Here is a 27,725-nt window from a genome sequence, read left to right on the forward strand (position 1 = left end):
TATAAAGGGTTTAAGGCTTCATCGGGGAAAAGGCCTTTTCCTCTCTTGCGCTGACGTGCCATTGATCAAACACGACCCTGGGCGGTTCGCAGAATGCATGTTACAACCTTCGAGGGAGCAGATGCAATGTCTGAGGAAACCTTGGCAAACAAGATTTATCTGAGGTCGGCCAATCATGCGGATATGCTGCCGACGATTAAACAGATTTGGTGGGAGTGGTTCATTTTTCCGTAGGAGAGGTACGTGGGAGGGGTTGGATCTTTACCGAAAGAAAGTCTAGACCTGCAGGAAGCAACGGTAGGCGGCCGTGAAAGAAAGTTACGGACCTAGAGAAGCAGGGCAATGTAGCCGGGCAGTCAAATGCTTCGCCAATGGTGTTCTAGATGATTGGAAGAGTATAATAAAGTCAGGCTAGTAGGGGCACGTATACAATATGGTTGTAGGGGAGTTAGGCCCCGGTGATACCCAGCCTTACCACATGCCAGCTGAAACCAGGCCCTTGATAGGAATGGAGATGGCGTCAGCTTGTCAAACGGGAATGTGGCGCGATAGAGCCCTCAAGGATCTTGCCGATGGCGCGAGCACGGCGAGTTATCCATTGCCGACACCCCGCCAAGGCACAGGTTGCGACCAGGTGCTGAAAGTTGGTCTTGAAGAGGCAAGTCAGGGTTGAAATGGCGGATTGATCCAGTGGGTCGGTTCCACTCTTACCATGGATTACTCCAGGCGGCTTGGCAGAATAGTAGAAGCATGCGCGGGTTATCGTCTAAAGTTTGCCGCCTACGATAGATGATACAGGTAAGGATACGCTCGGGGATATGATCCGCCACTGAGATATGACCAGGCGAGTCATGTGCTATAGGAGCGCGATTCAAGCAAAGACATACAAACAACTTAGCCGAAGACATCCCGCCGGAAAGGCTGTCAACTTTTGCATCCTATCACTGCATTTCGAAATTGCAAGGGGACGAGAAAAAGCTCCCCAAACTTCAGCGCGGGGAATAATTACACGCACGCACATCTCGTGGCTCTGGGATGCCATCTCACCTAAATCAATCTTGGCAAGGGGTAAGATTCAAACTTTTCCAATGTCGACTAGCTACTGCAGCCGAAAAACGTGGCTTGAGTCCGAGTAGGTCGCGAACGTGGCCCGACATTGGGGTGACCCGCAGGGGCGGGTCGCTGGCGGGAATAGTTAATGGTTGTTGGCCTGACAGCGATCGAAACAGCCTCGGAGAGTTTATGTGAGCAGCCGCTCTCAGTGGGCGAACCTTATCTACCAGTGGATGCGTCGTTCTTGGCTGCCGATCGTCATGGTGTAGTGTAAACAGAGCAGTGAGAAGTCATGCTTGGGCGTTGGAGGGCTCAAAGCTCCTAGCTCCTCGGTGTGACTGTGGAGGTGTTGCGAGAGGGGCTTCGCGGCAAGCAGTCGGCGGGAACATACCACAAAGATGTGGAGTCGTGTCAGTCGGCGGGTGATTATCGTCAATCTCTCCATGTCAACCGTTTCAGCTGTCGATACGCGGGGCAGTTGTGTAACCTCGTTTAGGAAGGAAACCGAGACCGAAGACTATGCCATAAAGGTTAACGCCGAAGCGTGATGACCTCGGACGGCGTGCCACTTCAGATGATAAACTTTCGGAGCCGCCCAGAAGAGGTCGGCCGGTATGTGGGGGAATTGCTCAGCCGGCCGCGGTGTTTAGGCATTGACCGAATCGGACCGTTGCCACGGAATGGATTTACGAATCAAGTCCAGGCGAAGCAATCAATTGCAGAAAGTTTGATAGCATGTGCTCCAGGACCGCTGAGTTGACCGAGAATGAGCACACGGTAGCTGGAGACTTGGAGCTTTACAGATCCATCTTTGACAAAAGCACCAGCCGATGAGTTGATGGAGAGAATATCCACATTTTGGATACCAGGGAGTTCAATTACCATTGCAGCCTTTCCATTTGAACTGGCGATAGAGTTCCTTGCGACCTTCTCATGAACGACATCATATTGAAATTAAATAGCCAAAGAAGATGGACGCCACACTCAACGCTTTTCCCCAAGACAAGGTTAGCACACTTGCTGTGCCGTGGATCTTGCGCCCGTCCCATGGCTGGCTGTCATGGGGGAACATGCCGGTGTACTTCGGCTTTCTAGTATGTCACTGAGTGTGCCCTTGACTTACACCGAACCTGGTCAACTAACCGACTCACCTCTGTACAGTTCATTGTATGCCCAGTACTCTTAGGTCTTTATAACTACTATCTTCATCCAATTGCCCACGTCAAAGGTCCCTTCATTGCGGCGATATCTCCTGTAAGGCCCCTGATCTTCAGCCGATTTCGCTGTAACTAACATGGTAGCCAGATTTGGCTCATCCGGTCCGTGTCGGGGCATAGACTCAACAATGACATCGAAGCAATTCATGCGAAATATGGTAACAGCTCACATATATATCTTCACATTTCAAACCAAGACTAATTTCCTACTTCCAGGCCCCGTTGTACGAATCGGTCCCAACGAATTGTCGTTTGCGTCCGAAGATGCTCTCAAGACAATCCATAACCCGGGCCCAAATGGTGGACACTTTACGAAACAGGGCACCATTGAGTCCTTGCTTGCAAAGCTGATCTGGGCAGCGCCGAACCTGTTGACCACGACAGACAAGACAGCGCACAAGCGTCTCCGCACTGCTCTACAGCCAGCGTTCACCGCGAAAGCTCTCATGGAACAAGAGGACATTGTCCAGCACCACGTTGGCAGGGCGGTCGACAATTTGGGAAAAGCACTGAACGAAGAGAAGATTATCAATATCAGCGACCACTTTGCAAGGATGATCTGGAGCATTGTTGGTGACTTGTCATTCGGCGAGCCCCTGCTCCATGACCAAATGAGTAAATATCCGTAACGACCAAGCTGTGGCTGCGCGTCGCGCTAACTATCCAACCAGGCGCATACGAAAAGCTAAAGTTCACCTACGGTAAAGGAGCGCCTCTCCTAGAACTGTTCCAGTTCCTCACAGAAATCCCAATCTTTGGTGGCCTGGCCAAATTGCCTGTCATGATCGTGCCCCACATCTTCAGAGTTCCCAAGAACTTCCTGTTGATGAATCAACTGAGAGAGTCAGTGCCCCGCGTCGTCCCAACACGTACCAACCGACCGAACAGAAACTCTAACATAGTCATCCAGCTGCATCGACCGACAAGGCGGCCGTAAAGACTTCCTCACCGCCATCCTGGCGGCCAAAGAGTCCGCAGGCCTGACTCAGGCAGAGATCCTGAGCAACTCGGCCTTATTCGCGTTAGTGGCCAATCATCTTTCATGCTTTTTTCCCAGATGCACCTTGCTGACATGCACTCTTGAATCCAAAACAGCATGGTAGGCTACGACACATCCGCCACAACCCTGTCTGCCATGTTCTACCATGTCCTGCGCGAGCCAGACCATTACCACAAGATCCAGCACGAGGTCCGCGCCACCTACTCCTCGCTCGCCGAGATCTCAGCCCAGAGCGTCCTCCGCCTGCCCTACCTTAATGCCTGCGTGCAGGAAACTCTGCGCCTCCTGCCGCCCATCAACGGCCGCGGCTCGCACCGCATTTCCCCAGGCGCCACCATCGACGGGCTCTACGTGCCCAAGGGCGTCAACGTTTCGGCCGACATCTGGACTATCCAGCGGCGGCCGGATTACTGGGCACTCGCCGATAAATTCCGCCCCGACCGGTGGATTGACAATGGGCCCGGGACGGCCTTTGAGCACGATGTCCGGACCAGCTATCGTCCCTTCCTCGTCGGGCCGAGAGTGTGCATTGGGCGCGAGATGGCCCTGCAGTCGATTCGGCTGACCGTGGCGAAGGTCGCTTTCGCTTTTGACATGGAGATGGCGAACAGGGATTCCTTTGTCTGGGAGAGGGACGCTGGGAACGACTACGTATGGCATGATTACAATATCATGGTCAGGAGGGCCCTGTGAATGTAAGCTTCGCGGGGAGACGTGTTTGCGCGAAGTTTTCATGGGTTTGCCTGCCAAGACTGAGTTTAGAACCTAGAGTTGCATGGATGAGGTTTGATACACCATAGATGAGCAAGTAACGTATCAAGATCACGGTGATTGATGGTTTGGACTTGAGTAATTGTTGCGACTATGGTAATTTATGTTTAGTGAACTTGTGTGACCAAATGCGAAACCTCTGTTGAAAATCAACTCTCTGTCGGGAAGGCATCCGTCGCCCTTGACGCAAGCCCCAGACTATGTTAGCCTTCGGGCGCCCTTAACTCCTTATGACTTGATTTGTGACGAAGCTGTATCACTCCGTCATTCCAAAAGACTTCTGTATCCCGTTCTATGTATCAATACACTTGACCCCGTCTGCCTTACTCCGATTTTATACCTGCTGTAGAACGTCAGCTCCATGGAGTCTGAGGATACCAAAAGCAAGCTTCACTTACTAACAATCATACGGTCCATGACCACTCTCCCCAGCCCTCTTGCAGCTTCAACTCTTGCGCCCTCATGCTCGTTGCGCCGGATCTCGTTCAGATGATCAGTGATGTCTGCATAGTCGATGATGCCAAACTCGCGCGCCAAGTCGTCAACAATGCTGCTCCGTAGTCCCGCCATCGTCAGATACGCTGCGTTCACGAACCTTTGATGGACGATGATTTCCTCGACTTGGCCCCATCGTAAACTGATGCTATCGATGCGGCTTTCGACCGATCCGCTCCGGCTCTCAACAGGTGTGCCTGGATTGTCCGTCTTGTTGTGCTGTGTGTCCTGTCCGTCGTTTCCTGGAACAGCTCCTGGTCGGCTTTCCACCGGTCCCGGCGCTTTGAGGAGAGTAGGTTGCGACGGCGCCGCGCTGGCGGGCGCTGCCTGTGTCATTGGACCCACGACCACATGTATGACTTCCTCAACCTTGTCCACTTCTGCAATATCATTGCTGGTTTTACCAGCAATCTCTCGGCCCAAAGTGACCTCCCTGTCATCGGAGAGATCTTCTCTGTCTTGGAGAAGATTTCGACGTGCTCTTTTACGTGGTGCGGCAGCGTTGGTCTTAGCCCCACGCTTTCGAACAGCTTTGCCTGAAGTTGATCTCTCAGTCAGTACATACGGCGTACAGCTGTATGGTGCCTGACGAGTCATCGACACGAAGCTGGGCTTCTGGGTTGGTGAGTAAGTTGCGGCCGGTTGACAGGGTCTGATCGTTGCGACGAACACCTCAGCCTGCTTCTCTGCAATCTGTCCCTTGACAGGCGAGTCCTCGCTCGATACCTCGTCTTCATCTATGGGCTGTCCGTACTCCTCATAGAGCATGGATGTTCTCTCTTTCGCCTTCTTGGACGCCTGTCGCTGCGAGATACGTGCAGTCCCGGTGACGCGCTTCGGTCGCCCTCTCGGATTCGCAGGCAGCTGCAAGGGCTTATACTCGTCATCGGCGTACTTAGTCACGCTCAGCACAAAGTTCGCTTCTGGGTCGCGGTCGACCATCGCAGCCCGGTCGTCAATGAAGTAGTTGTCCAGCGTGCTCAGGCGCCAGGGCTTCTTGACACGTTCGCCGCGGGCCATGGTTGCAGTCTGTGGGCAATGAAAGTACCCTCTGACACTTGATCATGAAAGCTCGAGTGGGAAGTGGCGATGTCTGAAAGGAATGAGTCGCAAAGTTCACTATGGTCGGCAGGCTAACTCTCAAGATCGGTGTCGAAGAGGGTTGAACAATCAACTTGGGGTGATGGTCAAGAGTCGACGGAAGTGACTTTGACTATGAGCTGAACAGTTGATCCCAGCTTTTGGCTCGTTCTTTCTTCGAATGATTCTGTGCTGTAGAGTTGAATCAAGGGGAGTAACCGAGAGGCGTACGGCGGTAGGTGACCACTGGCTTTCTGGAGGCAGGCGTGACTGGGGATCGTGTGACCTTTCTTGTGACAAACGAACGATGTTTGAGATTCCTTTTCAGAAGAATACTGTTCGTGGTGAGGTTGAAGACAGACAACGAATCCTCGTCGGCTTCCGTGTTGTGATGAAGAAAGAAGAATGGACTTGAGGGGATGATGTCGTATGAATTTGGAAGCGGGCAAGCACGAAGAGCAACTCAAACCACAGATCCTCGGGCAGGTGCGGTAAGACCTTTGGGTTGAACGGCTGTGCCTTCTGTAGGTGAACCTGATTTCGGTGTTCTTATAGGAGATATGAAAATAGGCGGTGGCAGGAACAGCCCTCGAATTGATGTTGTTTGTGAAGTTGATGCGCTGTACAAGTGATGTTGAATTTGGACTGACGTCGTATTCTTATTGCCCACCTTCGAAAGCGGATAGATAAGTCACTTGTGGTGAGTTAAAGTGGATGTGAAACGTGTTTGATGTTGAGAGTGGAACAGAGAAGAGCTGAGTGCTTGAAATGGGGCTGGTTAAATAGCATTGGAACGTCAGCTATGGCCCGAGATTGTCTAGGAAAGAGCACACGCGGTGTAGAAGAAGTCTGTTGGGCAGTCACTAGAGTTTCGTCAAGGAAGGTGCGACGATATCTCATAACGAAGACCAGAAAATATTGTCTCCTGCTCCAAAGCCACCCAAGACGTTTCAATAGGAAATTGAGTTGTGGTTGCAGGTGGAAGTGAGAAGGCATGTGCGATTATGAGGAGACAAGTTTGATAGCTGTATAGCGTTTGATTGGGAAGGGACTAGGCTTGTGAGAGAACCATTTGGTCTAGTTAAAGTCAATGAAGATGCCAAGATGATTTGGCAATACCAACATATCGGTGACGATTGTGAGTTCAACTCGGAACTGAATTACAACAGTAATGTGCTATAGGAACGAACTTAACGATATGTATTGATTGAGACCATTTGCGTTTGAATGCAGGAAGAGATTCCTAGATTGTAGATATGTCTAATTGTGAAAGTCTAGTGATATCTTCGGTAAGGCGGCGTTCCAGGGTTGAAAGATAGATAGTAATAAGAGTTAAAGGAAGGTCTATTATTGGTAGTAACCATGAAAGTGTAACAAAATAAAATAGTTAGGTATCGCTTCATCCGTTTGGCATTAACAGCTATGTGCTACTAATTCTTAGTAGCAGCCCGAACAACTTGGGACTGTAGCACAGGTCATATGAACTAACGAGTCTGTTCACAGAGAGCTTGAATTCAACATTGATATGTCCGATTCTGAAGGCATCAGTCAAGAATTGGTTTCGATATAAATCCTTATTTTTCTTCATACGACTAACCAATTCTCTACTCTTGAACATCAACCTCATCAAGCTCTCTGTACAGCTGTTTCTTAACCTCGTTACTCGCCCAACACATATCAACTCCATTCCTGACCAACTGCACCATGTCCTTCTTACTCATCTCACAATACGTATACACCTTTTGCAGGTTCCCATCAACCCACACGTCATGCATGTACACCGGATCATCGCTGTTCACACAAAACTTCACCCCGCGCTCCCACAGCGCCCGGATCTTGGGAAACAACACCTCCGTCGGCGTCCTACGGTGATACGCATGCGGACACAGCGTCAACCCGATCCCCCTCTCCAACACACCTTGAATCAGCTCCTCCCGGTCCGCCACGTCCAGCCCGTGATCGATCCTCTCCGCGCCCTTGCCGCCACAAACCTTGAAAACGGCCTCCCGCACGTGTTCGTGCGTGTCCTTCTGCCCAAAGTCGCAGTGCATCGTAACATGCAGCCCATCCGCCCTTGCCCTCCTGTACCCCTCCTCAAACAGCATCGGCGGCCTCTCAAACGCGTTGCTCGCCAGTCCAACAGCATGAAAAAGCCCCTTGCCGCCCTCCACGTTCCCCGCCGCCCATGGCCGCGCGACATCGTACGCATCCAGCCCATCCTGCACACTCTCATCGCGGATGAAGCAGAAGATCCAGTTCGACCGCACGCCGAGCTCGCGCTCGCCGTCGCGCTGGGCGCGCAGGTATCCGTTGAGCACGTCGGCCGCGGGCACGCCGCGGCGCGTGTGCGCCTGGATGTCGAAGAAGGGCTCGACGTAGCGCACGTTCATCTCGGCGCAGCGGCGGAGGTAGTCCATGGACATTTCGTAAAAGTCATCCTCGGTGTGGAGGACCTCGCAGCCGGCGAAGTAGGCCTCGAGGAAGGTGGGGATGCCGGGGACGCGGCCGTTGATCTCGGGGCGGTGGTTGAAGAAGACGGTGTAGGAGGCGAGGAGGTCGTCGTAGGTTGCATAGGGCAGGGGCACATTGTTGCGATGGGCGAGTTTCCAGCGCAGGGAGGGGAAGAGGGTGCCTTCGATGTGGATGTGCAGTTCGACTTTGGGGAGGGAGGCGATGAAGGGGGAGATTTCGAGGCCGTTCATTTTGGGCCAAGAGGAGTCGGAAGCAGGTGGTGGTGAGTTTGATCTGGGAGTAGAAAACTGGCTGTGATTTCTGAGTTGCTGTGATGAAGCTTCAGATGTTCACCTTCATGTGAGACTGGAGTTGGCCGATTGGACTGTGGTGATTGACGTGCAGCTCCGTTATGTCGGACAGGTCCCGACGTCTTAAATTGCCCCCTGTCGGCTATCATCTAATGTATTGCGGGATGTCACTCTTTAGAGTCCCGCCGGTCTCTGGTTCTCTTTCTTCTGACTGGCCCATTGTCTTTCTACCGCGAAAACTCGAACGCCTCGACCGAGTTCTCGGGTGATGCGAATGGAACATCACAAATATCCATCTCGTAAGTGGTTGGATGAAGACCCTTTGCAAATCAAACATCGAAAGAGTCGCGAATCAAGTGAGCCTTGATGGAGTCTTGACGGCCGATGTTCGCAGCAATGTGGAGACCCCAACAACACGAAGGATCCGATAACACTTAATTTTCTGGGGCCCGTCTTATTCCCCAAAGCCTCCATCAGCCAACCATAACCGCCCAGCCGGTATCAAAGCGGCTCTTTGTTTCTTTTTGCCGGCCTGTCAGGTCCATTTAACGTCTGCCTCTTTCATCTCCAAGCCATATGCAGTGTGGTAACGTCGCATCCTCGGTTCGGATATTCACCGACCCTAGAGTGGAACGACTTTTTCCTTTTCCTCGTCGGGGGTAGTGCTCTATTCAGCGGAGTCTAGCGGTGCTCGTCTCTGGCATCCAGTCGCTTGCTTATCTCCCGCCCCTCCGGTTCGCGGTGGTGGTTGGTCGGGTCACAGCGACCGCGTGGCCCAGCGGCCATCGGCAGACAAGGCCGCAGATAAGGTCCCCATCCTGATTTTTCCCTCTGCTTTTTTCGCCGCGGGAAGAACAGGCAAGCAGCCCCCCGGTAACCGCGCATGCGACCGGTTCTTCGCTGAATGGCCGGGCTCTTCAAAAGGGCGGCGGCTGCACCTCGGGCGGGGGAAGCATCCAGCTCGCGACCGCACCACGCAGACGACGCTCACGAGAGAACGAGGTTGCTCGAAGCTGACGACGATATGGCCTCGACTCCGGATGATGCGCCGCAGGGCGTGGACCAGCAGCAACAGCAGCAGCATGTCGACACCGCGATGGCGAAGAAGATTCTGTGGAAGATTGACCGCACCGTCATTCCCCTGCTTTTCGTCACGTACATGCTCAATTTCATGGATAAGACCATCTTGTCGAGCGCGAGTGTGTTTGGGTTGAGAGATGATACTGTGAGTGCCTTAGTCGCAACTTTCCCTGAAGACGGTCTGGCCAATAATGTGATGGTGGACGATGAAATGTGTGCATGTTTGCTGACGCATCCGTGACAGCATCTGAAAGGCCAGAACTACAGCTGGGTCTCGAGCATCTTCTACTTTGGCTACTTCGCCTGGACGTACCCCACGACACTACTCATCGCCCGCCTCCCCGTCGCAAAGTACATGACCGCCAACACCTTCTTCTGGGGCGCCGTCGTCGCCGTCACCGCCGCCTGCAAGAACTACGGCGGCCTGCTCACCGTGCGCTTCCTCCTCGGCGTCGCCGAGGCCACTATCACCCCGGCCTTCATGTTCCTCACCTCCACCTGGTACACCCGCGACGAGATCCCGACCCGCACCGGCATCTGGTTCGCCGGCAACTCGGTGGGCGGCCTCGTCGCCTCGCTGCTCGCCTTCGGCGTCGGCCACATCGACGACAAGATCGGCCCCTGGCGCTGGATGTACATCATCCTCGGCGTCGTCACCTTCGTCTGGGCGTTCGTGCTGTGGCTGTGGCTGCCCGACACCATCTCCTCCGCGCGCTTCCTGACGCCCGAGGAGCGGCAGTACGCCGGCGACCGCGTTGTTATCGCGGGCACCGGGCGCACGGAGAAGACGCACTGGAAGTGGGACCAGATGCGCGAGTGCCTCATCGACCCCAAGACGTGGCTCATCTTCGGCCTCGAGCTGATCTCGCAGATCCCCAACGGCGGCACGCAGAACTTTGCCAACCTCGTCATCAAGTCCTTCGGCTTCACGAGTCTGCAGTCGACGCTGATCAACATCCCGTACTCGCTCCTCTCGGCGGGTATGATTGCCGGCACGGGCTGGGTCGCGGGTCGCTTCCGCAAGATGAACTGCATCCTCATCGCGCTGATCGTGCTCCCGTGCATCACGGGAGCAGCCATCATCTACTCGCGCGAGCATGTGAGCAACGGCGTCCAGCTGTTTGCGTACTTCCTCCTCTCGCCTGGCCCGGCGGCGATGCCGCTTGCGATGTCACTAGTGCAGGCCAACTACCGCGGCGTGACCAAGAAGATGACCATGTCGGCGCTGCTGTTTCTAGCGTACTGCGCGGGCAACATCGCCGGGCCGCAGTTCTTCAAGGCCAGCGAGGAGCCGCACTATAACACTGCCTTCCGGACCATAATGATCTGCTACTCGCTCGTCGTGGTGCTTGCCCTTTCTCTGCGGTTCTACCTGCAGTGGGTCAACGCCAAGCGCACGAGGGAGGAGGGTTTTGAGGGCAGTGCTGGAGGAGCTGGCGCTGTTGGTGGCGGGAAGGTGATGCAGGCGGATGGTAATGCGAATGATGTGGCGGACATGGTTGACCGGGTTGAGCTTCGGCCGGAGGATTATGAGGACGTAACGGACTGGAAGACTGCTGGATTTAGATATAGACTGTAGTCGCTTGGGAAACAGTTTGACGACGGCGTTGCATCCCGGGTGGTAGAAGATGGTGCTGGTTGTGAGCATAGCAATAGCTACTAGGGCGGTGACAGCGAATGCCAGACCTTGGGAATACAGATCCCCTCCGGTAAATACAAGGTCATCCTTCTAAGAGGCCGTTGTTGCCACTCCGCGTCAACGTGAAATCGCGTCGATTTGCTATTGAAGTTGTTTTTCTCGTCCTTCGTGGTTGCTTGGAGTAGGCACCAGCCTCGGAGTGCTTGTCGTTAGGTGAGACTGTGGCACCCAAGCCAACAGCGTCACCACCAGGCGTGCAAGGCAGAGGCAAATGAGATTTCTCAGTCGAAATGGCTGGCGACGTGATGCTCAACCGCGGCCGCATCCCCTTCAAACGTGCCGCACACAGGACAGGTGACGACCTCAGAGGGCACAGCCGGAACCGTATCCTCGTTCTCCGGAGCAGCAGCAGCTTGCGCAGCCCCTCCACGGCCACCTCTCTTTTGCTTCGCGGGCCGAATATACGCATCAAGTCCAACCTGCGCAGAGGGCAGCTCGGCTTCCTGCTCCTGCCGCCTGCCATGCCGGCCCCGCGGTCCTCGCCTGTCCCCGAAGGCGGGCGGTGCTTCACCCGAGAACTCCTGCGGCTGCTCCGCAGATGATGTCCCGGCCTGCTGGGCTCCTGCATGCGACTGTACGCGTCCCACGCGACCGTCGGAGAGGCGCACCTTGATGCCGCGCGGGTGGTTGCCGCGGGTCAGGACATCCTGGACGGTTCCCGAGACGGTGCGGCCCGTGGGCTGGTCGGCTTTGAGGACGATGTTGACGCTGGCGCCGCGGACGACGGTTGCTATTGTGGGAACCCTGCTCATCTTTAAGAGTGCGCGTCTCATGCCACCGGAAGTTGCGAGACAATGCCTGTGGCGACGTCGTTGTGAGATGGGTAATTATGAGTGCGGGCGGTTGATGAGTAGGGAGCGAGTGAACGAAAATTGTTTGCTGTGGCGCATTGAAAGTGGTCTGTGCACACTTCGCGATGTCATCGGCTGTGGCAGCCTGGCGGATCTGCTGATTGGTCCATGTTTAGGTATGCAAGTGTGATCCAGATAGAGATGCGATCATGAGTTGAAGATGGCACGGGGAAATTGCATGAACTGCTATGAACAACTTCCATACTCACAGTGCTTGAGGCCCTACCAATGTCGGCTGGCGGAGCAGCATGATCCATTCGCAGACGGTATTCTGCGAGGCCATGCGATACTCTGGCGTCAATGTCTCGGAAGGGTCGAATGGACTTCATCCTACACAGTCTTTGGTGGTAACGCGCATGGATTTTGCAAGAACTCGGTCTTACACATCGACTCTAGGTCTTATTCGGAGAAAATCGCATGAATTATTATGAGCTACGTAATGTTGCTTGTTGGCTCATTCTGATAGGAAGATATCTGCTTCCACCGGAGGATGTCGATTGGGGTTGCAGGTGGGGCTGGATCAAAGACTTTTTGGACTTGAGAAAGACGGTTACACGTTTGGATCGATCGAAAAACAACGGCAAAACCAAGCTCAACCTATTGGATCTGCTCATCAGGTCTAAAGATAGGCTTTGTCTTGACCCACGAGATATGATTTACAGTTTACTCGGCATCTGCTCTGATATTATGCCAGGAGACATCGTGCCCGACTACAACCTATACATTGTCGAGCCCACCAAAGATCCCTGCTGCAGCTACCACGCCTACCAGGGTACGAACGTCAGATCCCGTATATTTAAACAAGAAAGTGGCTGCACTCTCGGCGACCAAACACAGCACCATTTCTCGCCTTCCCCTCCCATTGTCTTCGCAGCCTCCAATGGCAACTCCTCACCAAGACTCAACCCCGGCCGAACCGGGCACCATCGGGGAATTTCTTACTGGGCTTCCAACAGAGCTGTCTGGGGCCATCTTCGCGCATTTGCCCAATTCCGACCTCAGGAAATTGCGGTTGGCTTCTAGACGGTTTTCCAAAGTCGTCAGCCCTCACCTCAGCTTTAAGCGTGTTTTTATGTCAGCAAGCAACCACAATATCCAAGTCTTCAGGAACATTGCAAATCATGAGACGTTTCGCCATGGCGTTCGTGAGATTGTCTGGGACGATGCACGCTTCATGGCTTCCTTGGAGGAGGAGTCAGGTTACCACAGTGGATACGGATACGACGCTGTGGACTCGGAATCTGAGGATACGCCTGTGCCAGAGGGAGTTCCCTTGTGGTTCGTTACAGCATGTCGGGAGAACATAGACTATCTGCGAAAATGGCGAGGAAGGGACGTCGATTGCCGAGCAGTAACTTCTAACAGGTGGTTGATTGATTTCACTGACAGAACGCTTTCGCCGGGCTTCAGGATGCCGGCCTTCTCTGCTAGCTCCTAGCTTTATTAGCGAACCACGACAGAGCACGGTTAGCCCCCGTGTACGAAAAGTTTTGGACTTGTACTGGCTGACATCGAAAGCTCGGTGGTCCCGTTGAATGATTGCGGCATCACCAAAAAGGCCGGGACGTAAGTTCGGTGACACCGCTGTCGGGCTACGCGCAATGTGCCACACCGGCCTGTTCATTCCAACGATGACGAAGCGATGCAATGGAAGCTGCGTTTGAATTCAGTAACGGAAAAAATGACAGACTATCCCTTGGGCTGTTTCCAAAACAATAGAAAAAGGGAAGGCAAAGGGATGTGAAGTCTCTGAAAAACTGGGCCTATTTATGCTGAAAATTAAACTTTTTCCACTTTTTTCCCGCACCTCCTCCTGAAGAGGTGATTTAACAAAATTGCAAAACAATGCAAGCAAAGATCTCGCTTACGCAAGGATGCATACAACATCTTAACGGCCCATATGTATAAGTCGCTTTCTGATTGATTTTTGTCGCTTCCTGATTTGCTTATGACCCCTTACTACGGATACTTATATCGGCTTTTTTGCTGTACTCTCTTCTATTTTTTTTAGCAGCCTCGTAGCTTTCACTCACTCTCGAGTTGACCACTCCGCTCCACTGTGTTAGTCCTCTTCGGCCGGATGTTTGGACAACTCCCACTTCTTCTCTTCTTTTTGGGGACCCATTTGTGGTGTCGTCTTTGCCATGGAGCACCTCTGCTAGTGTTCCACGTCTATCGTGGCGATACAAGGTCGCCCAAGGAGATTAAAATGCTTGGGGGGTTTCTTCCCAAGGGTCAAGCAAGCTTTGGGCTTCAAACCCAAGACACCAGCCTCTTTAACCACATGAAGGGTACCCATAGCATCGGGAGCCGGGATGAAGACGGATACGTCTCAACCAGTTCCAGCGAGTCCGTGGCGGCTGTCTTTGTGTACGGGAAGCCTTCCGCCTACGTTTACAAGATCCATGTTACTCCGAACCTGATCGATACTGTTGGGACTCTTGGCAAGTACAGCGAATTCGACGAGGAAAGCGAATGGGCGGCCTTAGGAGGTATTAAGTACGAACAGATCGTTTCTTGGAGGCCGTTGAATGGCAGAAAACTCGGACCGACGACCAAGAACAAGGACTATGACAAAGCAAAGTATGGGTTGGCGCTCAATGGTGGTGTGCAATACCAGCTGGCTGGCTTCCCTCCAAACCACGAGGCTTGGGACGAAGAGCCCTGGAAAAGCCACAAGCCTTCGAAGCGCCACAGCGGAAAAAAACCAGGCCCGGTCTTGATTTCCTGAAGGTATGTCTGGTCAGGTCGTTGAATTTAGAGCCTTAAGCTGATTTATGCTAAGCATCCTCCGCTTGACAGCCCGCGCTCAGGCGCCCTGCCATCACGACAGCCCTCTGACGGGCGTGCTACCACTGCGTAGACCTCTGCGGGTTAGCTTGAAGTTGAGACCACCACTTTGGAGAAGCCTCCTCTTAGAGAGAAACCTGTTCTCCTTGGATGAGTCCGGTTGATTCGACTGTGCAGCCTAGCTATCCTGCCTCTGTGGAGCTTTACGACTATCTAAATATTTACATATATACCCCCATGGTTGCATAATCTTTGATCACCAGCTAGGTTCTGCATTACAGAGGTCTACTGCAAACACGTTATTCATTCTTCGAATTTGTTCAATTTTATCGTGGAACAATGCCCGCGTATGTTGCTGAAACAATCTGCACTTCGATCTTTTGCTACTGCAGCGTCTTGCCTTGTGATATTAATTCAACCCAATTTCAAGCCGCAACCGCCAATACCTTCTTTCCCAGCTCCCTCCGATGAAGATACCGAATCAAGAACGACGTCCCAATGAGCCCGACACTTAGCGCCACCATCGTAGGGTATCCCCTTGGGTATTGCGGCGCCTGCACCTGCTGCCAGATGAGCAGCGGCAGCCATGCCTGGAACACGTACGCCATCTGGTTCATCGATCCCGTCACCAGCGCGCGCTCTTCATTGTCATCCTTACAGATCTCATGCGCCCAAGCAAATGTCAACCCGCTGATGCCACCCCCAAACCCTGCCAAAAGGAAGCATCCCCACTTCCACGCGATCGGGATATCCCACGCCGTGAGACTCGAGTAGATGACAATCTGCACCAGACCCGAGAACACAATCGGCGGCCACCTTGCGCCCTTGAACACCGTGTCGGAAGACCACGCGTATATCAGCGTCGTGACGACCACGATGGCGGATGTGATGGTCGGGTATGTGTTGACCTCCTTGACGCTGTAACCCGCGCCCTTGAGCCAGAGCTGGAAGCCCGGCTGGCCAAGAAGACCGCAGCCGTTGTTGAAGAATATGTACAGCGCCGTGAGGGTGTATAGGTGCCAGCTGGTGAAGATTTTCTTGAGCTTTGCTTTCGTGAAGGGTTGGCGGTTAGCGCGGCCCTCGAGTTGCATCCGTTTTTGGGCGAGCGCGATGTCGTCGTCGCTGAGGTACCACGCCTTGGCGATCTCGGGGACGTCCGGTAAGAGGAAGAAGCCGGCGAGGGCGATGGGAAGCGAGATGACGGTGTCGACGATGAAGAGCCATTGCCAGCCCTTCCAGCCGTGAACGCCATCGAGGTTGTAGACGGCTGCCATGAGGTAGCCACTGAACATGGATCCTAGATGACGAGTGAGCATGAGTGCTTTGCAGAAGTAGAAGTGAAAGCTGGAGGGAAGGCATGGCTAACCTATGCTACCGCTGGCGTGGAAGATGCAGGATCGCTTAGCTAGTTCGTCTTTGCGGTACCAGGAGCCGATGATGTACTGCATGCCGGGGTAGAAAGTGCTCTCGGCGAGGCCGATGAAGAAGCGAAGGACGTAGAGCTGAGTGGTGTTTGTGCATTTGATCATGAGGATAGTGAGAACTGCCCAGGTTGTTTCGCAGGCGGGGATCCAGATTGAGGGACGGACACGGGTGAGGAGTAGATTGCTGTGTTGAAGTGTTAGCCATATACATCGCTCAGAAACCAGATATTCATGATGTAAAGCGTTCGCAACTAACCTTGGAATCTCCCCAAGAACATATCCCACAGTCCAACAAGTTTGCATATAGTTCAACTCATTGCCAAAAAGCTGCATGTCCTCCTTCATACCAGACACGAAGGCGTTGTTGATGTTGATCTGGTCCAGGTTCTTGATGAAGTACCCGAGCGATGCCATGGTGAGGATGATGGCATCGAGCTTGAACATGAACTTGCGCTCCTCGGGAGACTTGTCCAGGGTATCCCAGACATACGACTTCCATGTGAGCTTGGGCTTCTCCTCGACGAGATGCCCCGCGGCGGAGTCGGCGTCGACGGAGGTCGGGGATTTGCTCCGTGGCGAGTCGACAGCGGCCGTCTTCTCATTGACCTCGGTGACTGCCATTGTGAACGAATGGGCTCCGGAGCCGGGACAACGACGATTGAAGCAAAGACAATGCACGATGCTCGTCAGGATCGACAGTAGTCTAGATCAAGTACCACATTGACAGCAAGCGCATCGCGCTTTATACATGCAAACCAACATCCCATCGGATGTGAATTTTCTTTCGATGTAGGGGTCTTATCGGAGCAACATCGGCCAAGTTCGCGGCGGCAAGGCCAAAAACTGGGCTTTTCCCGCTGACGATGATTCTGGATACGATGGCGTGCTGCTGCCGTTTGGTACCCGTGGCGGGCAACATCCGACAACATCCCGCGAAGATAAAGCGAGGTGGGATTGCTCAAGGCAAAATATGGCTCATCGTGGCGGTTCCTCATGTAACTGTGTGAAAGATTTCTTCCCTTCAAGAACCCTCTTCACCTCTTTCGTTTTCCCCGATGCTAAGTTGGCTAATCTATCCGTACGAGGCACTAAGACTAAGCACAAATCGCCCAGCCTTGGACATCGGGAGATCACCGCCTGGCACCTTGGTTTCTTGGAGACTCTCTCACAAGTCCAAAGGATAGCTCCAACGGAGCGGAGATAAGGAGACCACCCAAGCTGACAGCATCTCGTCAAACAAGACGGGTTAGCCCACGCCTATTTAGCTTCCGAAGCGCATCCAAATGCTGAGTTGGGCGCTGGCGATCGCGTCACAAAGGGTCTGGCCTGCCGTTGGTCCACAAGCACACAATCGGGCCCTTGTATCGCGCAACCCCCACTTGCGCGGCAAGCTGACAACCCCGGATCCGCGACATATCCCCAACGTCCAATTCGGCCGCGCGGGGGGCAGCTGAGAGGGACGCCCCTCACTCGTCGTTGCCGTTATTTCACAACACCATCTCGGGGAGTGTTGTATCTCGGTGTTGCAGAGAACATGCTGTTGGTTGGTTTGTATGGCGTGCTGCGCCAAAGGATTTGGCTCGCGAGTCGTTTCCCGAGATCCGTGACTCGAGTGGTTCGATCTCGCCCAGAGGTCCCTGGATTCGTCACTGTTGATGCAGATTGAGCCATAGATAAGTCGTCTAAATGGCCGTCGACCCCGCGATTATTGGTAATAATAGCTTGATTGGTGAGCATTTGCTGGCGCTGTGATGCTTGCATATGGTGATCATATCATCGGAGGGATGTTTGGGACATAACGTTGTTTGTCCAGTATAAAGGAAGGCTGTTGCAGTTTTGAAGGACATTTATGACAGCAGCTCGTCCCTTCTCTGCCAAGATTCCATCATCTTACCAACAGATTAAACAACATCTATATCCAAATCGTTTCCCGTCCGAATCAAGATCTCCTCAAGACTCCACGCGCAATCATGGTTCCCGCCCCCATTGATCCAGCCATCACCGATGTGGCGGAGCCGCGGAAGGACACCCTCGGCCTCCCCGAGCCCGCAAAGGCAAGATTGACAAAGGCCGGCGTGGACCTCTCCAACGGCTACCCGTACCGCCCCTCAAGACCCCTCTTCCTACAGGATGCCATCAACATCCGCAACAAGGAGCGCGAATACATCGACGCTGGCGCTCGTGCCGACAAGTCCAAGAAGAACCTGCTCGGCGCCGCGACGAAGGTCACTGACTTGACGACGCATATCGGTACCGAAATCGAGGGTTTGCAACTCAAGGACCTCACCCCTGAGCAAAAAGATGAGCTCGCGCTCTTGATTGCCGAGCGCAGTGTTGTCTTCTTCAGGGATCAGGATCTCTCACCTCAGCAGCAGAAAGAGCTCGGTGAATGGTTTGGAGAGGTTGAAGTCCATGTCAGTAATCTTCAAACCCATGTTACTCAAGTCGACGCTTGCTGACAAAATTCGCCATCACACAGCCCCAAGTCCCGCAAGTCCCCGGCGTCCTCGGCGCCTCCGTCATCTGGCCGGCCCTGTGGGCCACCGAGCGCCCGGCCAACTTCCGCAACCCGGGCGGCGCCTCCCGCTGGCACACCGACCTCGTCCACGAGCGCCAGCCCGCGGGCGTCACGCATCTGCACAACGATACCGTCCCGCCCATCGGTGGTGATACGCTGTGGGCGAGCGGATACGCTGCGTATGAGAAGTTGTCGCCCGACTTCCGCAAGATCATCGATGGCCGCTACGCCGTGTACAAGTCCGCGCACGCATATCTCGACCGCGACAACCAGGAGGCCGGGCCAAAGCACATTGAGCGCGCACACCCGCTTGTCAGGGTGCACCCCGCAACTGGGTGGAAGGCGCTGTGGGTGAACCGCGCGATGACGGATCGCATTGTCGGGCTGGACAAGGCGGAGAGCGATGTGATTTTGGGATATCTGTTCGATGTGTACGAGCAGAATGTGGATATCCAGGTGCGGTTCAAGTGGACGCCGAACACTAGTGCCCTTTGGGACAACAGGTTAGTTGATGGTTGACAAGAATGATGGTGAAGAGTATGAGCTGACGATTTTACAGGATCACCATTCACAACGCCAGCTGGGATTACGAGGGCAAGCACCCGCGTCACGGCACCCGTGTGACTTCTCTCGCGGAGAAGCCGTACTTTGATGCGAATGCGCCTACTAGGAGGCAGGCACTGGGGGTACTGGGTGACGATGAGAAGGAGGCACTGGGGATTGATGGCACTTCAAGAGGGCTGAAGGACTTTTCTCTATAGCGAGCTAGCTTGTATCCCAACATCACCGCCTCAGCGCAGCTATAAATACAAGCCAAGCCTTACACTTCAACTCACTTTCTAACTTCCCAGTCTTGAACTCAACATCATCCTCACAACACCCCTAGAGGTTCACCATCTGCGGCATATCATCCCGCCTCATATTATCCTTTTTATTTTCTCACGGCAACACGTTCTCTCCGCAAAGTAGAGAGCAATCACCATATGCACCTTCTTAGTTCTTGACTCCTCAAAAATCTCCTGAAGTGAAACTCATTTCACCCACCGAAGGATTCACCTTCCCTCCGCCAAACGAACCCACCCGTCCGATGTTCACCATCTGAAATCGGCTCCAGCCGTACCCGAGTCTCCTCCAAACAAAACATCAACTCGACAACGGCGAAAGTATTGCAAGAGATCTTTTCTTTCGTTTTCAACATATTCAAGAATAATCCAAGACCGCATCGCTCTTACCTTTAGGTTATTCAAATCTCAGTTCTCGTCGGCAATCTATTCATCCTCGTTGCAAACACAACACACATCTTTCGTTGATAACTTCACCACGATAACGCCTTCCTCTGGAGCTGATTATAAAAGCAACCCCACGAACTTCACCCTAGCCAGCTATCTCCGAAACGGCATTAGCATATTCACAATCCTCCTGGGCCACAAACATGAATAACCAACAAACAGGCATGGCGGCGCCTGCGCATGCCAGGTACCGCTATCAGAAGAAACCGTACCACCTTCCCTACCAGATTAAGTACCTCAAACTGGCAATTCGAATCTTCGACTCAGACATTCACGACATTCTCTCGTCCCGACAAGAGAAGACCATGGTCATTGATGACCTCTCCAAAGAATTGACGAATAGCGAGAAGAGAGGACCATCCGGAGATTGCCACAATAACCGCACAGTCTCGTTGGCTCGACAAATGCAGAAAGGAGACAAGGTCGTTGTGAAATGGCAGGTGTGCTCTGCTATTCTGAGGTTCCAGATCAACCTTCCCGAAACCTGGCTGAACCATCCGACTTTCAGGCAGTGCTATGCGGGAGCGAGCTACCTCATCAATTGCATCACTGGCGTGAACACCTACTCACAGGAGGGGTTGCAGAGAGCGATGTATGGTGCTCAGTCTGCCGGGCCTCAACATAACGACAACTCTAGAAGTGGGAATGATGATGCGCGAACAGGTCCTCAGCCGAGTCTTGAAAAAACAATTGGGCCGAGGCGGGCCGTTCAAGACGACTCTGGAAAGAGAAAAGCGCCGGAGACCTCCTCTTGGTCTGCTGAATCTGGCGGTTGTACGGCGTCAGGAAGACAAATATTCGTCACACATGGTCCAGGGCAGAAGAAAAGACGCGCCGAGAGGGATGCATCAACCGCCACACTCCAAGGCCACGTTGAGGTCATCGAAATCAACTCGGACGACGAAGACGTCAAGCCAGCGATCAAGAGATAACGCAAAGACGCCCATCATGGTCGCCAAGAGAACACTGATCCTCATGTCAATAACAACATTGGTCAGATCAATGCTGCCGAGGCTCAGCACGAAGTCGAGCGCCAAATCAGTACAGAGACGAACGCTGCCAATATGCAAAAGACAATCACGGAGCTGCGCAAGATAATGCAGTTCCTGCCAAATATCGCGGCTAGTGAGAGCAAGACTTTTCGCAAGGGCATATTAAGTCCTTTTATTACCAAGATCCAGTCCCACGGCTGGAACGATCTTGTCCGGTGGGCTGATCAGCTGGTTGTTGCGAAGGGGAGGGATTCTCGCCAGTTTGTGGCGGAAGAGCTCCGGGAGACGCTCGCGGCGCGCGTCAAAGACCTGAGTGCATGAATTAAACGACCCGGTGAGAAGCTAGGGATGTTGGTTGAGATGGGAGAAAGGAGTTTTGCAGGAAACCGATCTCCCCAAGGAGGATGAATCGAGGAAGGAGATGTGATGGGGTTCGGGTTCAACAATGGATAGAGATTTTTGGACTTTGCTTTTATCGCAAGGATACGCACCGCGGAAAATCCTTATTAATTATTTGACATATCGCGACAGAGAGAAACTCGGGTGTTTCGGCGTTCAGGAGTTCTGGTTTCACATAGACCTAGGGAAAGCATTTGCAGCTTCACATTAGAATCATGGTTAATTCGAACCAAAAGAAGATGACAGCGAATATGATACTTTCAATAGAATATTATGCAGAATCAAAAACAGTCTTTGAATAGAAGGCACGCAATTGCCATTCCTATCTTTCATTTCTATCTCTCATTTCTACTGCTTCGACACCTAACGCAAGTCCTAATTAAGGGTGTCGTCTTATTGTAGACAAGCTCTCAGAGGACGTTCCTACTAAATGTCGCACAAATTGCATTTAAGGGTCTCGGCCATTCATAACACCATGGGTTTCTCAAAGACTTCAAAGCGGGCTTGCAATTGAGACGGGCCTTTCAAATTCGTCTCGTGTGTTTTTTACGTGAGGTGTTCAGTGGATGGCAGTGCTGCCTGTTCGTGGTGCAGGGGCTCCCAGGCACCAGCGACCCCAAGCGCCCAATCACAGGCGGCGAAGTTCCGCTTACAGCATCTGCAAGCACTAAAGTGCATCCACGCCGTCACCTCCCATCGCCACTTCCTCCAACGCGTTTCTCGTGTTTTTAGCGGCGATCTCCCCGCTGAGTTGTGACGCCTTCACCAGAAGGACCTCACATCACCCCACCAAGCACCGACATGACTCCAAAGTCGCACAACAATGGCAACATCGCTCTCGCTTGACTCTGACGACGAATATGGCTACGATCTCACTCCTGAAGACGAATCTCTGCTAAGCCAGCTCATCACCGAAGCTCCCAACCCCGCCTCAGCACCACCACCACCTGCTGCAGTCGCCGGCCTTGCAGAAGACCTGGGCATCGACACCGTCGCCGAGGAGGAGTTCCGTCTGAACGATGCTCCTTCCAATGCCCTCTCTTACGAGCCGTCTGCTACGGCCAAGGTGCCACTACGGTCTCCTCACAGTCGCCGCAGAGCTGCGTTTGGCACCGACAGCAGGAAGCACAGGGCTGGTACCCCGCCGTCGAATGGCAACGGCGTCGTCAACTACCCGGATCGTGAGTTCGCCGCATGGAAAGGACCGTTAATCGGAAACTGACTGACTGGGAAGCGTCTAGTGAGCAAAGCTCTTTCCAAAAGCGAATCCTCGCGCTCGCCCTCCAAACCGAAGACCACTCCTCCACCAGAACCTGACAATGACACCCGATCGCCCCTCGTACGATTTCGATCCTACCCGCGAAAGCCATTCACCGTCACCGACCTGACAGCCGGCGCGTGGTGCGAGCTGCAATACTTCTACACCCTCACACGCCTGCCCTTCGGCCGCAAGACACGCACCGCGGCGATGAAGCAGGGCACCAAGGTGCACCAGGACCTTGAGGACGAAGTCCACACCACCGTCCGCGTCGAGATCGCGAGCAAAGAGGACGGCTTTGGTCTGCGCATGTGGAACCTCATTCAAGGCATGCGAACGCTCCGTGAAACGGGCATGACCCGCGAGCTTGAGGTATGGGGCTTCGCGGACGGCAATCTCGTCAACGGCGTCGTTGACGGCCTGAGCTTCGAGAACCCGGACCCGGAGTTTGAGGAGCAGCTGAGCCAGGAGTCGGAGGGCCAGAGCCAGGCGAGCATCACCGACTACTTCCCGTCGAAGAGTGCGGGCAAGGAGAAGATCCCGCAGATTTACTTGACGGACGTCAAGACGCGGGGATCCATGAAGGCGCCTAACAGCCCCGCGCTGCTGCGCCCCGCAAAGGTGCAGTTGTTTCTCTACCAACGGTTCCTGTCAGAGATGGCGGCGGACAAGTTGGATTATCTGAGAATCTTCAGGCGGTATAATCTGGACCCAGATGTGCCGTTCTCGGATTCGTTTATCGCACAGATTGGCAGCTTGCACGACGAGCTGTTCTTCGACGTCAACTCATCACCAGATGGCGACTACGTTCCACCATCATCTGATGCGGCAAATGGCGGTACGGACGTGGATGGAGCCACAAGTCAGACGCCAGATTTTATCAAGTACAGAACGCTCCGCGAACTCCTCCCACTTCTCAGATCTGAGTTGAAGGAGACTTTCGCTCACGGTGCGGACTCCGTTGGTAGACTACTCGCCGTAGAGTACAGATACCGCGGCGATGGCTCCCTCATCGACAGCCAGGTGTTCCCGATGGACGACCGCGCGCTGAACCTCTACCTGGGCAGCACGCTGGAGTGGTGGCGCGCAGACCGAGAGCCGCGGGGCGTGCAGATCGAGGAGGCGTACAAGTGCCGCATGTGCGAGTTTGCGGATGACTGCACGTGGCGGTCAGCCATGGATGAGGAGAGGCTGCAAGCTTCCAGACAGCGGCTGGCGAGTCGCAGGAAAACTGCTGCTAGCGGGTGAGACGCGTCAGGCGGGTTTGCTAGACACTCATGGGCATTTTGGGGCTTTGCGAGGCGCTGGGTACAATGATTCTATACATACTTCTCCTAGATGGATATGAGCATACGAGTTACGGCCTCATTGGTCACTAGACATGACAAACTTACCCAATACTAATAGGGCTATGCACACGCGTCGTTTCACCCGTGACCCGGTAACCGGCATGCAGACCCAGGCGGGATATGTATTCCGGGAGAAACGGGTGCCAGGAAGACTGGATCTAGTGTTTCTCGGGCCGCTTCGCCGTACCGGGACCACGGTCTCAGCCTCCACCGCGTCGACATTGTGCTCCGCAACCCACGCTGTGTAGCCCGATATTTACCCATACCGACCACTCAGGATTCGCCGTGATAATTATCGGGAGAAATGCCAGGACCCACCCAGGATGCTCCTGCCTTTGCGAGTTCCCAAGCTGGAGCCATCCGTCGGAGTCTCCGCATCAACCGCCACTTACACACAACACCAACGACTCTTTGACTTCAGGACACGATATACTCCATCGTTGTCTTTCTTATAATCGCCCATAACAGCAGTCTCATTTGTTTCTCTTCTACAGCTTCATCTCACCGTCGTCACTTCTTTGCACCGTCTCAATCACCTTCCCGCCGGCCAATTCAAAACACCAACCCAACAACACGGCGAACCAAAAATGGCCAAGTCCCAGAAAGACCCCGAAATCATCGCGGTAGCCCGCACTCTCCAGAACACGCCTTGGTGCGAGGAGTACGAGAAGATGATTTCTGGGATGATGTACGCGCTATTTCTAGAAATACCTCGTTGCCCATTACTAACCGCAACAAAAGGTACAACCCCGTCGACCCGATCCTAGTCGACGGTCGCCACCAAGGTCGCTGCCTCGCGCGTGACTTCAACGAGATCGACCACCGCAAGCACACCGCCGACGATGTGGCCCAGCTCAAAACGGAGACGCTGGCCAAGATGGTCGGTAAGCTCGGCGCGGGCACGTTTGTCGAGGCGCCGTTCATTGTAGACTACGGATGTAACGTCATCTTTGGCAAGAACTGCTTTGCCAACTTCAAGTATGTTGCCTTCTTCTTGTGATGCGGAGCAGCACCTGACGCACACCACAGCATGACCATCCTCGACGTCTCCCTCGTCACAATCGGCGACCGCGTGCAGTTCGGCCCCAACGTGAGCATCTACACCGCCGGCCACGACACCTCGGTGCTCTCGCGCATCAAGTTCGTCGAGTACGGGCTGCCCGTCACCATCGAGGACGACTGCTGGATCGGCGGGGGTGTGACTATTATGCCGGGTGTGACGATCGGGCGCGGCACGACGGTGGGCAGCGGCGCCGTGGTCACGAAGAGCTTGCCTGCGTACAGTGTGGCGGTGGGCAGCCCAGCGAGGGTGATTAAGAAGTTGCAGACGGTGGAGGAGGAGATGGCGGATCCGGAGAACAGGTATAGGGAGCTGAAGGGGAATTTGGTTGAGAGTTAGCGGGTGGTCTGTTCAAGGTTGAGGTTGGGGGGTAGGAGAGTATGGCTAGCTAACTGCGCAAAAGATATCCAAGCAAATAGCTGAAATACATGATTATTCTAGCTCAGATCAATAAGATTCGCCTCTTTCTTCTCCGAATCCTCCCACCATTCCTCAGGGCCAGCCTTGCCTGAAGCTCCGGGGTCATACTCTTCAAAGACCCAAGGTTGTTCACCATTGCCCTGGCCTGTCCCGGACTCATCATCTGTGTACCGCCCTTTCTTCACCTCCACACGGTCCGCTTCCCGACCCCCAATCAAATCATCCCCGTCTTCAAAGGTTTCGAGGATGTCCTTACAGCTGTCCCAGTGCGAGCTGAGATTCTGGCGGAAGGCGGCGAGTTCGGTTTGGAAGTCGTCGTGGAGGACTTTTGCGTGGGCGAGGGCCTGGGCGTAAGTTGGCTTGTGGGAGGCCATTATGTCTGCTTTGGGGGTGGTTTGTTTGATTTGCGATGGGTTCTGGGTGAGTGGAAAGACGGATTTGTCTTCTCGGATAAGCTGTTGGAAATTGGTTATGTTAAGAGTTAGAAAGTTCTACTCGTGGAAAAGAGCGGCTATTAATACGACTCGGCTCCAATAGTCGAGTTCATTGTTTAAAGGCTTTGCTCTGCATCGATGGACTTGATTCTTCTCAATGCAAATGAACAGTAACCTGGAAGGTAGAATCAATTGTTCCCTCGAAACTCACCTACTCCTTGCAATTTCACGAGAAATATTCAATGTTCTTTGTTCCTTCACAAACTGTCGTTCAGGTCGAGAAGACAATAGCTGTGTTTTCGATCCTCACCGACAGGAAACACAGATAAAGAAAGAACCAGTCCTTAAGCCGGCATTGCGACCGTTCAATGTTCCCACTCGACAAACGCATGAGATCCGAGTCAGTGGACTACTGCTAGCAGTGCGAGATACCGCTTTAGAATTTGTCATTTCTAACAACACGGGGATTATCTTTCTGAAGGAAACGGGCGGTTGGAAACACCAGACGAACTCAACTCGTGAACTCTGCACGGCGGCCGCGTACCTTCTACGACCCCGCAGAGAGCGAAACACCACTTCCCCGACGTCTTATCGCTGATGCGCGAGTCCTTTTTTCTACCGTCCCACTTGGCAGGTTGCAGCCCGAGACTGCGTCTACTGGCGAGATGGATCAACTTGAGGCTGAGGCTCGGACTTATGTACGTTTGCATAGCACTTCAATTTCGACTCAGGTCCCGTGCTAATGTTGCCTCAGGGAGAGGATGATGCAGCATCAATTGATGAGAGACTGCAAGTTAATAAGCCTCCAACGACCCATGGATCAGGAATGCTTACTCGAGAGCAGGTCAAATTACAGCGCGTCGCTGACTTCAAGTGTCGTCGACTATCCTGTTGAATATGGCCGTCGGTATCATGCATTCCGCCCCGGAAGTAAGTCGGCTTCGAGGTTTCAGCCGATGCAAGTTACATCGCAAGTATGAACGCTGACGATTCGCAGCCTACGCATTCCCAAACGACGACGTATGATTATCCATTATTTACAGTGAAACTACAATCCATTGACGAGACCTATGTAGTACGAAATGGATCGCCTCGACTTAGCTCATGCCATGATCGTTAAAACCATTGGCAACAGACTGTATCTTGCGCCACTGCAAAAGGAGAGGATACACAAGATGCTCGACATCGGCACAGGCACGGGAATCTGTACGTAGCTGAGCTTCCTCATTCCAACACCTGAGAGATGGCTGATCACCCGAAGGGGCGGTGGAGATGGGTGATATTTTCCAAAACGCAGAGGTCAGATGAACAGTTGGTCCTGCGTTGCGAAAGCAAGAACCTGACAAGCAGAGTAGGTCACTGGAAACGATCTGAGTCCGATTCAGCCAGAATGGTAAGTGAACTCACGTTAGAAAGGCTGTCCGAAGACTAATATGCAGGAGTGCAGGGTTCCCCCGAACGTGAAGTTTGAGGTAGACGACGTGGAAAGTGATTGGGTTGCGAACAGGAAGTACGATTTCATCATGTGTCGGTATATGGCTGCGTCCATCGCGGATTGGCCCAAGTTGGTGAAGAATATCTACGAGTACGTCAAGTCTCAATATTATTAGCAGGCGGTGCTGCTCAGGGACTTCTGGAAAGCTGACCGTGAATCAGCCACTTAAATCCGGGAGGCTTCGCCGAATTCCAGGAGATGGACACCGAATTCTACTCAGATGACAGCACATACACTACCGAACATGCTACTTGGAAGTGGAACCAGGCATTCGCCAACGCCTGCAGAA

At 53.5% G+C, this 27,725-nt stretch overlaps 12 protein-coding genes across 12 annotated transcripts; 7 read left to right on the forward strand and 5 right to left on the reverse strand.

The window, feature by feature from the left end:
- Positions 1 to 2,425: 2,425 nt before the first annotated feature.
- On the forward strand, positions 2,426 to 3,963 carry COL26b_010804 (uncharacterized protein; the record flags this gene model as incomplete). The annotated part of the gene is made up of 4 exons (XM_053183490.1): positions 2,426 to 2,885; positions 2,942 to 3,113; positions 3,181 to 3,291; positions 3,366 to 3,963. 4 exons carry the CDS (start codon positions 2,426 to 2,428, stop codon positions 3,961 to 3,963), a joined length of 1,341 nt encoding a protein of 446 aa, XP_053032556.1.
- Positions 3,964 to 4,431: 468 nt separating this feature from the next.
- On the reverse strand, positions 4,432 to 5,556 carry COL26b_010805 (uncharacterized protein; the record flags this gene model as incomplete). The annotated part of the gene is made up of 1 exon (XM_053183491.1): positions 4,432 to 5,556. The coding sequence occupies one exon, from the start codon at positions 5,554 to 5,556 to the stop codon at positions 4,432 to 4,434; it is 1,125 nt and encodes a 374-aa protein (XP_053032557.1).
- A 1,664-nt stretch (positions 5,557 to 7,220) lies between these two features.
- COL26b_010806 (uncharacterized protein) lies at positions 7,221 to 8,318 on the reverse strand (the record flags this gene model as incomplete). The annotated part of the gene is made up of 1 exon (XM_053183492.1): positions 7,221 to 8,318. One exon carries the CDS (start codon positions 8,316 to 8,318, stop codon positions 7,221 to 7,223), a length of 1,098 nt encoding a protein of 365 aa, XP_053032558.1.
- A 1,084-nt stretch (positions 8,319 to 9,402) lies between these two features.
- Positions 9,403 to 11,037, forward strand: COL26b_010807 (uncharacterized protein; the record flags this gene model as incomplete). The annotated part of the gene is made up of 2 exons (XM_053183493.1): positions 9,403 to 9,603; positions 9,703 to 11,037. The coding sequence occupies 2 exons, from the start codon at positions 9,403 to 9,405 to the stop codon at positions 11,035 to 11,037; spliced, it is 1,536 nt and encodes a 511-aa protein (XP_053032559.1).
- Positions 11,038 to 11,378: 341 nt separating this feature from the next.
- Positions 11,379 to 11,909, reverse strand: COL26b_010808 (uncharacterized protein; the record flags this gene model as incomplete). The annotated part of the gene is made up of 1 exon (XM_053183494.1): positions 11,379 to 11,909. One exon carries the CDS (start codon positions 11,907 to 11,909, stop codon positions 11,379 to 11,381), a length of 531 nt encoding a protein of 176 aa, XP_053032560.1.
- Positions 11,910 to 15,223: 3,314 nt separating this feature from the next.
- Positions 15,224 to 16,843, reverse strand: COL26b_010809 (uncharacterized protein; the record flags this gene model as incomplete). Its single annotated transcript, XM_053183495.1, has 3 exons — positions 15,224 to 16,095; positions 16,165 to 16,406; positions 16,479 to 16,843. The coding sequence occupies 3 exons, from the start codon at positions 16,841 to 16,843 to the stop codon at positions 15,224 to 15,226; spliced, it is 1,479 nt and encodes a 492-aa protein (XP_053032561.1).
- Positions 16,844 to 18,192: 1,349 nt separating this feature from the next.
- Positions 18,193 to 19,501, forward strand: COL26b_010810 (uncharacterized protein; the record flags this gene model as incomplete). Its single annotated transcript, XM_053183496.1, has 3 exons — positions 18,193 to 18,636; positions 18,702 to 19,243; positions 19,300 to 19,501. The coding sequence occupies 3 exons, from the start codon at positions 18,193 to 18,195 to the stop codon at positions 19,499 to 19,501; spliced, it is 1,188 nt and encodes a 395-aa protein (XP_053032562.1).
- A 692-nt stretch (positions 19,502 to 20,193) lies between these two features.
- Positions 20,194 to 21,342, forward strand: COL26b_010811 (uncharacterized protein; the record flags this gene model as incomplete). Its single annotated transcript, XM_053183497.1, has 2 exons — positions 20,194 to 20,668; positions 20,969 to 21,342. 2 exons carry the CDS (start codon positions 20,194 to 20,196, stop codon positions 21,340 to 21,342), a joined length of 849 nt encoding a protein of 282 aa, XP_053032563.1.
- Positions 21,343 to 22,243: 901 nt separating this feature from the next.
- COL26b_010812 (uncharacterized protein) lies at positions 22,244 to 23,926 on the forward strand (the record flags this gene model as incomplete). Its single annotated transcript, XM_053183498.1, has 2 exons — positions 22,244 to 22,601; positions 22,731 to 23,926. The coding sequence occupies 2 exons, from the start codon at positions 22,244 to 22,246 to the stop codon at positions 23,924 to 23,926; spliced, it is 1,554 nt and encodes a 517-aa protein (XP_053032564.1).
- Positions 23,927 to 24,614: 688 nt separating this feature from the next.
- Positions 24,615 to 25,426, forward strand: COL26b_010813 (uncharacterized protein; the record flags this gene model as incomplete). Its single annotated transcript, XM_053183499.1, has 3 exons — positions 24,615 to 24,715; positions 24,769 to 25,005; positions 25,057 to 25,426. 3 exons carry the CDS (start codon positions 24,615 to 24,617, stop codon positions 25,424 to 25,426), a joined length of 708 nt encoding a protein of 235 aa, XP_053032565.1.
- A 98-nt stretch (positions 25,427 to 25,524) lies between these two features.
- On the reverse strand, positions 25,525 to 25,881 carry COL26b_010814 (uncharacterized protein; the record flags this gene model as incomplete). Its single annotated transcript, XM_053183500.1, has 1 exon — positions 25,525 to 25,881. One exon carries the CDS (start codon positions 25,879 to 25,881, stop codon positions 25,525 to 25,527), a length of 357 nt encoding a protein of 118 aa, XP_053032566.1.
- A 1,142-nt stretch (positions 25,882 to 27,023) lies between these two features.
- COL26b_010815 (uncharacterized protein) lies at positions 27,024 to 27,551 on the forward strand (the record flags this gene model as incomplete). Its single annotated transcript, XM_053183501.1, has 3 exons — positions 27,024 to 27,147; positions 27,297 to 27,334; positions 27,381 to 27,551. The coding sequence occupies 3 exons, from the start codon at positions 27,024 to 27,026 to the stop codon at positions 27,549 to 27,551; spliced, it is 333 nt and encodes a 110-aa protein (XP_053032567.1).
- Between the last annotated feature and the right edge of the window lie 174 nt (positions 27,552 to 27,725).

The sequence above is a fragment of the Colletotrichum chrysophilum genome (genome assembly GCF_026319265.1).
Source record: "Colletotrichum chrysophilum strain AFK26 chromosome Unknown scaffold_121, whole genome shotgun sequence".
Classification (NCBI taxonomy): domain Eukaryota; kingdom Fungi; phylum Ascomycota; class Sordariomycetes; order Glomerellales; family Glomerellaceae; genus Colletotrichum; species Colletotrichum chrysophilum.